Below are 13,001 nucleotides of genomic sequence, written 5' to 3'. Positions count from 1 at the left end.
GGAGTTAGGTGGTAATGGAAGGCGACATAGGTGAAGGCACGGGTCGTAACTGCCAAACTCTTTTTCGAAATCAAGGTATGGTGGTCGAAAGGGAAGAGAGGTGCTATAGGTGTGGTGGTGCGGTTCAGATGAGGAACTTTGGGCTTTTGAAGACAGCAGTTGTTGCTAACCAACTGGAATTGTTGAGAAAGAAGCTAGGGTTTCTGCAGGGGGTACACCCTTCTCAAAGGTTGCTAGGGCTGCATTCGGGGTGGGGAGGGCAAAATGCAAAGAGGAAGGGGCCAGGAAGAATGTCTCTAGTGTTGGACTTGGTCCAACTAATTGAAAAGAAAGGTATCTCTTTTTAATATAAACCGGGCCATTTACTTGAGCAAGTCTGAGGCATAGGAAATCTGAGTTGGGCTCAAATGAGAAGTCTATACTTTGGGCTCCATACGTAAGCTAAATGCTGAGAATCCAGATACTGGTTGGGAAAATGGAGAACTAGGTAAGCCAGTGCCGGATCTCAAGAATGGGAAGGCCCAGATTTCAGTCCTTAGAGCTCAGAAAACGAGCAGTGGGAAGGAGGATGATAAACCTCATTCCCAGTCTCCAGAGCCTCCTAAAATTCTTAATTGGGCTGAACAAACTCCGGAATATACTCAGAATGTTAATAGTTCAGAGTTAGAATTAGACTGCGGTGTTAAAAATGTAACTAGCCTCTAAGAGAGTTAAAAAATTGTGGTGGTAACTAGTAAAAAACCAGGAGCTGTTTTGGGGAAGATTGATGATTTCTTGTGACCAAATTTTGATAGATTTGAGGATAGTAAGGTTTTTTGCTTGTCGAAAGGCACCTGGTATGGGTGTTGGGTGCCAAGATGAGGAAGGTGTTTGAAGAGGAGAGAAAATTCTGGTGTGACAGGGACCAAGTTTTCAAGGAGAGATTCGAAAGGAGAGCTTAGTATAGTGGAAGACTATTACAAAGAAAGAGGTTGGGTGTTGCAATGGGAAAGAAAAGAAGAGGAAAGGAAATGTGGGGGGAGGGGACTTTTCGGATTCAGATAGTGATGATTTTAGTGAGTTTGATTGTTGGGGGGTTGTTGCTGGATGAGATTCAAAAACAATATGGGTGCGTCTCTAATTCTTGCAACGAAGTAGGGGATTTATCTTTTGTTCATCCTCCCTGTTTGGAAGGTCTGGAGGGAGTGTCTATTTTAGAAAATGATGGTTTGGTCAACAATTTACAGTGTAGGGATTGAATATTGCCTACTCTTGAGGAGTAAATTCCCAAGGACTTAGAACGGGATCTTTTGGATAAAATGGATTAAAAGTTGAGTCATACTAGATGAAATGAAGTCCGCTTGGATGGTGGCAAGTCATAAATTGAAGGGTCAAAGGGAATTAGTGAATTTGAAGAGCTCTGAAAATTATGATGGAAAGGGTTTGAAAGGGAGTTTCCTTGGTTAATTTTGTCTAGTTTCATGTCGTGATCTTTTGCTTTTGTTTTATGGTTTTTTATTTTTTTTTTCCTTTTTTTTTTGGACTCCTAGCCCTTGGACATTGTACCTTCTTTTTTCCCTATCTAATATATTTTCTTTTATTATCAAAAAAGAAAAAATGAATTCATATTCTTTTGTTAAGAGAAAAAAAAACTCCTTTCGATTTTTTAAAATGAAACTCTACTAGTTCTCACTTAACTTGGGAACAATTAATTAGCATAAGTAATAGTTTGCTCAAGGCTTTTACTATTCTTGAGGTTTCTATTAGTCATGAATGATTCCCAGTAGTATATCATGACAACCAAGATAATAAAATTGAACTTGTGAACCTTTTTATCATTTGTCACAATGAAACTCAATCAGAAATTTATTCCTTCTACCATGTGGCATCTAGACTATGAATGCACCTTTAAAAAAAAAAAAAAAAGGAACAGGAGAAATATTATTAAAGGAGAAAGAATATACATAAAAAGGAGCATAGAAATCCTCCTAAGAAATAGAAAGAAAAAAAACAAAAAAAGAAAATTGCAATCTAAATAATACAGTATTCTAGTTGCACTTTAAATCCGAAAGGCACACCCCCTTAAAAATCCTTCTGCAAAAGCCCAAGGTGAAGTCAAATATTGAATCCTATCCAAAGAAAAGATGACCACATCTTTTTCCCAGTAAAGATACGAGCATTCTTCTTCAACTAGATAGCCCGCAAAATGACAAAAATCCCACACTTCCACTCCTACCAAACCCCTTAAGGTTATGATTGGTTTGTGGAATGCTCATCCCCAGGAATAGATTAGTTTTAGTAGGTTAGTTACAATTAGTTATATAAGAAATTATGTTGTTACTATAAAGCAAATAACAATACGAACCATTTTATGAGTCCATAAGAAGGAATAAACAAGGAATAACTATTCCCAAATTTTATCGTGGGGATGTCTATTCTTTTTTAGTTACATGTTGAATGAAATAATTAGGAATATATGAGGAATAACTATTCTCTTGATTCCTAAAATTTAAATTATATTCCATCTTATTCCAAAGAATAACTATTTCGTTGAACCAAACAAGTCGTAAAGGAAGTAGCTAACAAATCTTTCACTGAATGAGGACACACCCAACTCTCCCCGAAAACACCTGAAAGCTTATTCCAAACATTTCAAGAAAAAGAATGGTGCAAAAAGAGAGAAACTGATTTTGAAATATTGAAAAACAAAGAGCACACATCCAGAGGTAAAGCCTTAGAAGGCCTCCTATTCTGCAATAGATTGTTGGTGTTAACTCTATTAAGAACAACCAACCAAATAAAAGTTTTACCTTTTGAGGGAACTTTGGCCTTCAAAAAATAAACATAATGCTCAAACGACACATTTATGAGAATCAAATGATTGGAAAAAGACTTACAAGTAAACTCCCCAGAAGAATGAAGAGACCATAACCAAGAGTTCTTCCTATTAGGACAAAAACCTTCAAGCAAGCCCAATGAGGCTGAGAGATCATCCACCTCCCTATCATTAATATACCTATTAAAATAGAAATCCCAAGAAAAGTTATTGCCATTAATGATCAAGAAAGAGGAGATAACTCCATTGTGCAATGAGGATAGACGATAAAACACAAAGAAAAAAGAAATGAATAGAGCAGAATCACCTGCCTAAAAATGTTCCCAAAATCGAATATGAGACTCATAACGATAGCTAATTTATTAAATGGGATTAAAAAGAGTAGAGTTGTGAAATGCAACTCCAAGGATTCTCAAGGAACATCTTATCCCCATATTTGCATCCCACCATTCCCATGCTTGCCAAATTTGCTTTCAATAACTTTGTGCCAAAGAGAATTTTTAGACACCCAATTACCAAGACCCATGCCCCTTTCTTCCTTAGACATACACACCACCTTTTGACTAATCAAATGAACCTTCTTCTCTCCAACACCAGACTAAAGGAAATCTGTCACGGTTCTCCAGCATCTAGAAGTACCAAAGGATACTAAAGGGATGAGCGTAAATGAGTTTAATATGACCACCTAGAGAAAAAAAGAGCACCCTTCCACCCATCAAGCTGCTTAGACACCTTCTCCACCACAGGAGCCCAAAATGCAACAAACCTATGATTACCCCCAAAGGAACCCTTAAATAGGTTAAAGGCCACTCTAAAATACCAACCCCTGGCCAAAGATCTAGAATCATTCAAGTTAATACCCGCTGTCCCACTCTTTGCCAAATTTATTTTCAATTCAGAAACCATCTCAAAAATCTGTAAAATGGTTAGCACATTCGAATTAGATTCCTCATGGACATCTAAGAAAATAATAATGTCATCGGCAAACTAAAGATGAGATGGCACTATTCCCTCACTCCCCACTCCTAATTCTCTTGCAAAACCTTTATCCACTGCCATGTCTATCAGCCTACTCAAAGTATCAAGCATGAGAACGAATAAAGAAAGGAGAGAGGGGATCCCCTTGCCTAGCACTCTTCAATGTCCTGAACGAAAACTTAGGTTGACCTTTAATAATGATTGAAAAAGAAGCATTAGACAAGCATCCCCTCATCCACTTCCTCCTTCTCTGCCCAAAATCCTTTCTAGCCAAAACCATGTTAAGGAAATTCTAACTAATTTGATCATAAGCCTTTTCAAACTCTAATTTGAGGAAAAACCTCCTCTTCCTTTCTTTCCTCCTTTTTAAATCCTCCTCAAGCATCCACAATCTCTCTTCACCCAATAAGAGCACTTCGAACTTGAGATATAGTGTGTTTGCCAGAACTTCAGTGATAATCTTATGCAAACTTTTAACGAGACTAGTAGGCTGAATATTATCAACCTTAATCAAGGGACTTTTCTTGAGCACCAAAGTGATGAAAGTAAAATTAATGAGTTGCCAACAATCTCATTATAATAGAACTCACTAAAATTCTTCAAGAAATTCTCCCTAACCACATCCTAACAATCTTAAAAGAAAGCCATAGTAAAACCATCCAGAACTGGAGCCCCATCTCTCTCCATCCAAAACACTACAACCCTCACTTCACTCTCCTCAAAAGGCCTCTCCAACCAAATCACCTAATTGGAAGAAATTGGACTCCACTCTAAACCCTCAATCATATGTCCCAACTCATCGTTTTCCTAAAAAAGGCTTAAAAAAAGCCAATGATTTCATTTTATATCATATGAGAATAAGAGATAACCTCTCTCCACCCTCACCCCAAAAAATTCCAAATCCTTAATAAAAAAAGTTCCTTCTCATATTATCGCTAGCCAACTCATGAAAAATTTTTGAATTGCAATCACCCTCCTTGACCCATTTAAAATTTTTTTTCTATCTCCAACTCCTTACTTCCATAATGATCACCTCCTCCAACTTGTTTTTCAATGAGACCTTCTTAGCCTTCTCACACTCCCAACATACTCCTAACTTTCTCTTTCCTATCAAATAGATCAATCTTCTTATCAAATACTTGACTTTTTGGGCTGACTATCCCCATAGACTTCCACATTCCTCTTCTTCATCACCTCCTTAAGCCTCTTAAGTTTTTTTGTAAGCCTAAACCTTCCCACCCCTTCTCCATTTCCTTACTCCAAACAAAAATGAAAATACTGATGATCAGGCCACATGTTTTTAAACTTAACCTTACTAAACTCAAACAAAATAGGAAATAGATTAGGCACTGGTTTAGACAAAATACTCTGAGAAAGATTGGGAACTTACCTTCCCACTCACTATAGAACAAAAGCCTATCAATCCCACTAGCAGCTAATCTATCCCCATCCACAACCCAAGTGAAGAAAGGGCATTATCACCATGCTCCCTAATAAAACTATCAAAATATTACATACTTGAAGTTGCCTACCTCCTTTTCTTTAACAGTTTTCACATCGTTAAATCTTCCCTCAAAATCCACCTAGGATGACAAAAACCATACACTGCAGCTAACTCATCTCATGAATAAGACCTAAGAGCTGATCTTGTAAGACCATCTAGCGATGTGATCAACCTAATACTTACCTCTAATTTCTAACAACACTGACAGATAAAGCAACCCAACAAGACAATCTACTTTACAAAAAAAGACAGTATTCCACACAATTAACATCCCCTTAGCAGAATTTGAAGGAGGAACCTCCCAATCCTTGCACACGCCCTCCCAAATACTCCCAAGCAAACCCTCCTCTGCCACCCCCCTCCCCCCCACATCCACATTGTAAAGTTTGATTTCTTGAAGAAAACAATATCATTATCAGGAGAATTCGTAAGCAAAAAATCCCTAATCATCCCCTTCTTCCTAACATCCTCTAGCATTCCAATGGATAATCTTCATAATTTATCTGTTTTACTCCCTTACCTCCACACCCCCCTCCCCCCTCCCAACACAGACACACACAAAAATAATTCAGAGGAAGCTAATTTACTTATATAATTTTGCACTCTTCTTTCATTGCAGAGAAATGAAAACAGAAAACAGAAAAGATAATAAATAGATCCTAAAATTTTGAGGTTTTAATAAACTTTGGATGATTCTTTGCAATTGCAACAGATACTATGTAAGACGGAAATCGATTTCCATTTCGATTTCAAGGGTGGTGGAAAGCAGAAATTTCAATGGAAATTTGAACAATTTTGTGGAAATTTAAGACCATGATCACAACTTTCTCCTCTTTGTCACCAGGGCCATTATTGTACTCATAAACCCCTTAATTATGTGTGCCAGATCTATGATATTGGAACACCTCTTTTTCCAACTCTCATTCCATGTTAGCAAAGAATTTTCTTGAGTTATATCCAATTATTTTACATCGGACATTTTCTTTGTTGCTGAGAGTGATAAATCCTATGTTGTATATTTACATGCTTCCATATGTTACTAAACTCAATTAATACATGCATACTTTTCGGTTAGAACTTCAGTATATAGTGCAATTAAAGTCTCGTAGCTCTAATACAAGACAGCCATGATTCTTCTTGTTAAAGATTGACAGGCGTGCAAAACATAGTATAATGGTTTCACTATATTGGCCATGCTTACTATATTTGTTTTCCTTTAAGCATCCACATTTCTCTTTTAGGTTATGTTTGGTTCACAAAATGCCAATTCCTAGGAGTAGAATGGTCATTGTACAGGGATTTGATAGCTTACAGAACAAAAGTGTTGTCATCATAAAGCAAATGAGAATGCAAAAATTCTTATTAATCCATACCAAGGAATCAACAAGGAATGATTCTTTCCAAATTTCAACATGGGAATGTCTATTCCTATTCTATTTTATGTTGGATGGAAAAACTTCAACTTTTGTATGATTGTTTTTTTTTATAAATTAGTACGATCCTATACAATTTCTATTCCATTCCAAGCACCGAATGGAACCGTAGTGTCTAGACAAATGGCCTTACCAGCTACCTGATAATGGCACACATCATGTTCTATTCTAACAGGATTATTATTGTTTATTTAATAATCCTATGATCAGGAACATTTAATAATTGAATATCGAGAAGCATATGCCTTACATTCTTAAGTACTTTAAGAAACATATGTTCTCAATTTAAGTTCTGTGGACTATTCAATTTAATGTACAAAAAAAAAAAAAATACATGAGTGAATAAATAAATTTGCTCATTTTTCATTTTAATATTAAAACATAAAAAATAATTTCGCTAACTCTTTGACATTTAGGGCATACAACACTACCATAGTCAGCATGGTTATCAGTGCCAATCTTCCTTTCAGCCACTATGCCTCCATCACTGCTTTCAATTTTCACCCATGGAAGTATAACCACTGCCGCCATCATCACTCACAAATCCCCTTCAGCGTCCCCACCTGTAATAATGACCAGGATAGCCTTTCATAACCACCACGGCTTGCAACCATCAGATGAGTAATGAAGCCTTTGCTTCTTCATTCTTTGCCCATTGTCAACTACCTAAAGGATTGCTTTGTTAGAGAGAGAGGGTTTTGTGTTGGGAAATTGTTGCAGCATATCCTTCCTTGTCATAAAGGCCGAAAAAGCCATTTTTCTTTATGACAAATATATACGCGTTTCAGCCTGTTCAACCTATATTTCTTTTGAAGACATTTGGATTGAAGAATTATTTTTTGGGATACAGCCTCTTGCAAATATGCAAGGTAAGGTTGCGTATTATAAACTCATCATTGTTTGCCCCTTTCCCCAACCCCCGCATACACAGGAGGCAGGAGCTTTGTGCACCAGACTGCCCTTTTTTTCTTTTTTTTTTAGCTTTTTTTTTTATATATATAAAAATGTTCCTCTATTAATAGAATGTGCTCATGGTGAAAAACACAAGTCAAAATCCAATAGTCGGCATGCGAAGGTTTGTTGAGTAAATACTTGAGATTTTCATTGGACAGACATAACAGTATCTTGTTGCTTCTAATGCAACTAGTTTCTGGCTCTTGCCGTGCACAGACGCTGTCCCCCGAGAGTGAAATGTGTTTTTTTTTTTTTTTTAATCATGAAAACTAATTTACATAAAGTAAGACATATTTTTTATTCAAAATTGTGTTCTATAAATAATTGTGCGAGATTATGTGTATGTGTGTCTAAATTCATATCTTTGTTATGAATTTTTGTGTATGAAATTTTGCATGATACCTTTTAGTTATTTATATTCGTAGATTATATGTTATTTAATGTTGTGTTGAGCAGAAAATCTCATACTTATTTTTAAAATATTAGTCTTTTATATTCCATCACTCACGTTCCATAATTTATTTATTTAAATTTTTTTTTTTATAAAATTTAATTGTAAGTCTGATCTCTATATATAATACTGCTTAAATGGAATCATATTATTTGAATCCTTAGCTATTCACAAAAAAGTATACTATTTAATGTATACCATAAGCATTTACATACATGTATAGACGCATGTTCATATAGACTAGGTACTCAATACACCTGCCCACTTATTTGCATGCATGCCCGTGCACACTCATATTCACCCTTCCTGTAGTTGGAAGGGTGAAAAGCAGTTTTGTGTTTATGCTGGCCATCTTGACGGCTTTATTTTTGGGAGGATTTAGTAGAGGGTGATTTAATGACGGTGACTAACTGCCTGCTTGTTGTGAGCCAGAAATTGTGTTTTTCTGCATCATCTTTAATGAGCCCTTAGGACTCTCGCTAGAAGTAATTGTTCTGGAAAGAAGGCTTTCTATAATCTGTTGTAGGCATTTACGTAGAACAATTTGCATTCAAAGTTCAAACTTATGAAGCATCATAACTGGAATTGGATACTACCACGATAGGCGTTGTCTACAATTTTCTCATCATCCTTTTGTCCTTTTTATATTTAAAAAAAAATTATCATTTAACGTTGAAGTCAAAATTTTACCAATATTTGTTTACTGATTGTAGCATTTTCACATACCTAAGGTACAGCATTAGGTATTTGATCTGAGTGGGAATGAGCAGGGAAAGTTAAGGAAGCATTATTAAGAGCAAGTGCATTCAGAACATGTGTCAAATAATATTTTTGTATTTTTGCTAATATATAATTATTTTGTTATATAATTTATTATATTATATGGTATATTTGAAGATATTTTAACATGTACTTTGTCATACCCAAATTAAATAGTGCAATAGCAAGTTGAGCCATGGTTGCAGACACCCAGTCCCATGTACACCTTCAAGTACACAAATAAGCAGCTGACAAGGCTTTTTAGGATTTTATTTGCTATTTTATTATTTATTTATTATTATTATTATTATTGTGATTTTTGCCTCTGCTTTTCTGTTGCCATCTTTTTTCGTCCTTTCTATTTGTTATGTTTGAGGTAAGAATTCTAAGAACTGTCAACCCCTTTTTTCAAATTCAGGACATCGATAAAGAAATAAGCGAACTAAAATTGTCGGTGAACACACGCGGTAGACTTGTTGCTACAGAGTTCTTGAAGCAATTCATCTGAAACTATTGGATTATCACACCTTGAAGAGCTTGGTTATTGTGGATGTTTTCTAACCAAGTTGTTCGGACTAGACAGAGCTGCCTCGATTGTAATGATTTGCCCACACTTGGGATATTTGCCTATGTAACTAACCATTTGTGCAATGCCAAGATTATGTTTATTATAGCAACTCTCTCTGTTTTGTTCTTCTGCAAGCGTTTACAATGGCTTTTTGACTATTATGCAGTCAATGATGGCTTATGAGGCAAAATCTTAGTACTATGCAGACTTTTGTCCGTACATAAATGAATATAAGGAGTGTATTTTGAGGAGTGAGAGCTATAGTAACAAGACTGTCCAAATGGAGCTTAAAGCTTGGATTTATCACAAGTTTAGGGCTCCTTCAAGAAGCTTGGAGTGCAAGAACTAGGGTAAGAGGTATGCACATGGGTATTAAGCTTTTTAAACATATGTGACGATGTGTTAGGGCATGCTTAAGACTTATCTCGATGTTTTTTATGATCCAAACCTGATTTTACTTGATTTGAGGATATTGATGCATGATTAGTGAATTTTGACAAAGAAATTATGTTTTTTGTTTCATGAGCCAAAATTTTGTTTGTTTTTCTTGGAGGCCTTTGAACTATTAAGAGTTTAATTTCTCACTTGAAAAGGGATAAGTAGACGATTTGAAATTGACTCAATTGCAAAGTGGATTAAACCAATTGTGTTTAAGAGTAGTATTGAAATTTCATGTTTATTTTGATTATTAACATGTCCGATCAATTTAAGATTTTCACATAGGTTTAGGGTAGAATCATGGACTTCAAATTAATTATTGGGAAATTACTAAATTTCTTTGTGAATTAACTAAAAATGAGCATTTTGCAGTTTTATTACTTGAACCATGTTTTGCAGAACTTGAAATCATAACCCCATTAATGTCTAGAAACAATAGTTCCATATAAGATCAAAATGTTTACACATTTGACTAATCAAATTAGGATATTAGTTGGTTCAATCAATATTCACTCAAAATAATATGATTGCATTAAGTTTTCCATTAAAATTAGAATAGTTTTGGGTGTAAACCGTGGGGTTCTTTTTCCTTTTTTTTTTTTTTGTTTCTAGTGAGGTTTAGTACATTTTGATGCACTTAAATGTATATGCAAGAGTCCTTACCAAATATCTTGTGGTTGGTGGATTTCCTTTGCAATGAATTATAGTTATTGTCAGAAGGTCTAAGTTAACAAAACACAACTTGACATGGTGATGGCACCGAGTGGCACACTTGGACAAGCCGATTACAATCTCACAGAACATTGGTTAATCCTGCTAGTGTATATGAGTATGACGTACATAGTTAACACTATCATAAAAGCAATAATTTAGAGGAGCAACACCTTCCAACCTTATTCTTTATTCAAAGATAAGGATTGCACACTCTTTATATATATATATATGCAATAACACCATGCACGAATTCTTCTAGTGTACATGTCACTCATTTGTCATATTTATACACAGTTGGCACCTCCAACCGCGTAGGATCTGTGCAACTACCTAAGTTGTGCTAGACGTAAATAACATTTGTAGACAAGACAAATCTAGTTATGTCTACGATTCTGTGGCTGAAAACACATCTAGATGTCATCACACGAATGCCTCCAAAAATTCTGCATCTTAGCCTAACAATAAAAAATAGGGGTGTTCATGGTTCAATTACTCGAATCCAACCTCTAGAAACCAAACTGAATAGAACATTTTAGTTTGGTATTTTGTGAACAAAAAACGATCTAAACCCTTCGATTAATTGATGTTTTGGTTCAACAACACCAACTACTCATCGTGGAAAAATCAAATGACCATCTTCATTCAATCAAGTGCTCTCGATATGTGGGAGATTATCTCAAATGGAGACTTCTTCTTCACCAAGAAAAATGAAGATGTTCCAAAGTCAAGAATGGAGCTAACAATCGTTGAAAAGAGGTTAGTACAACTTAACTTCAAAACAAAACATTGTCTTTATTTCCTAACTTGAGCAATGAAGAGTACAATCGCATTTGCGGATGTGAAACCACAAAAGAAATGTGGGACAAGCTCAAAGACACATATGAAGTTAAGAAGAACAGTGATGTTGATGCTACAACTTGGGACAAACTTGATGGACTTTCCATTGACAATGAAGTAGATGAGGAAGTGGAATATTCTTGTCTTATAGCTAATGAGCTAGACGAGGTAAGTTCCGATGACGATGATTATACTCCTGCGTATGATGAATTGGTAAATACTTGCACCAAATTATTTGATGAATTAGTTTGAGTTAAAAGTAGGAATAAGAATCTTGAGGAAAAATTTTCTAAATACAAACAAAAGGAACCTTGTCTTTGTTCCACCTTAAAAGAGGAGAATATCTCCCTTAAAATAAAAATGAGGAGCTTCTTTCAAATGCTTAAAAAGACCATGAAATTCTTCAAGTTAAAGTAGGAAATTTGAAATATCAAATTAAAAATATTTTAAAATAAAATTTTCTCTTGAAGAAGAAAGATGAAGAATATGGTAACACTATTAGCAAAATCACAAGAGGGAAAGAAAACTCCAATAAATTTTTAAGAGTTAAAAAAACAGCTTTTACACAAAGAACTTGAGTTATGGTTCCTCTTATAAATCTCATAGTCATATTAATGCATAAAAATAAGATTCATAAGAAAAACCCTTGAATACAAACAAAACTTGCTTATATTGTGAAAGGAAATGTCACATTCATTACTCTTGCCCCTTTAGAGGTGCTAGAGGTAAAGAAAGGAAGCTGACTTGGGTAGTTAAAAAGACCAACCCCTTGGGATCCAAGGAAGAATGGGTACCTAAATAAATTACCTAATCTTGTTAAACAATTGTTTCCTTAAAACCTAAGATTAGTATATAGGCTTTAGGTAGATTTAACCATACCTAGGTAAAAAGGGATTGTGATGACTAAGTAAGTTTATTGCAAAATTAAAAACATTTGTCACAATAGTCCTTAAGGTATAAAATCCCAAATTACGCATAATAATTTCTTGATTACTACGCTGAGGACTTTAGAAAATTAAGCCAATATGATGAATTCAAATGATAAATCCAATATGGTCTATAAATTGTATACATCCTTATTGATTGGTTAACCTCTTACAAAAGTATTGGCTATAGATTATGGGATAAAGTAGCATGCATACCCTCACAGGCTCTATGCTTAGGCTTGTTCTTTAGGACTAGAAAGGAATGAAATTGCTATTACTTTAGTGAGATATTAATGTCCACATGAATCCATAAGATATCATTCCAGAGTAAAAGGGCTTAACTAGCCTATTTGAGGGTTAAAATGGAAATCTTTTGAGAACCTTGTATTTATTAGATAAATAATTTAAGTCATTTACTCTTGAATAAAGTCTTAAAAGCATGCCCTATAAGATCACTTCTCAAAAGTGTCTTCTTTCTTGATGATTTGACTTATGCATGCTTAAACTTGTTAATATGCATAGCTAGTATATCTTAAGTATAGCATGTCTTATCCTATGCATATAATTGAGTTTTAGGGGAGTTATTCATGACAACATAAGCAATGTGTACTATCCAACCCTAAA

The 13,001-nt window shown here is 35.0% G+C and overlaps 1 protein-coding gene across 2 annotated transcripts in view; it reads left to right on the top strand.

Moving 5' to 3' along the window:
• LOC131152009 (actin-related protein 2/3 complex subunit 4) overlaps positions 1-9,713 on the top strand; it is a 43,052-nt gene extending 33,339 nt beyond the window's left edge. For both annotated transcript variants that reach the window (XM_058103562.1, XM_058103563.1), the window contains exon 8: positions 9,313-9,713. In XM_058103562.1, coding sequence (XP_057959545.1) covers positions 9,313-9,402 — 90 coding nt within the window. In that variant the 3' untranslated portion in view covers positions 9,403-9,713. The remainder of the gene's footprint in view (positions 1-9,312) is intronic.
• The last annotated feature ends 3,288 nt before the right edge of the window (positions 9,714-13,001 follow it).

Source organism: Malania oleifera, chromosome 3 (genome assembly GCF_029873635.1).
Source record: "Malania oleifera isolate guangnan ecotype guangnan chromosome 3, ASM2987363v1, whole genome shotgun sequence".
Classification (NCBI taxonomy): Eukaryota; Viridiplantae; Streptophyta; class Magnoliopsida; order Santalales; family Ximeniaceae; genus Malania; species Malania oleifera.
This window is presented reverse-complemented; position numbering and strand designations above follow the sequence as displayed.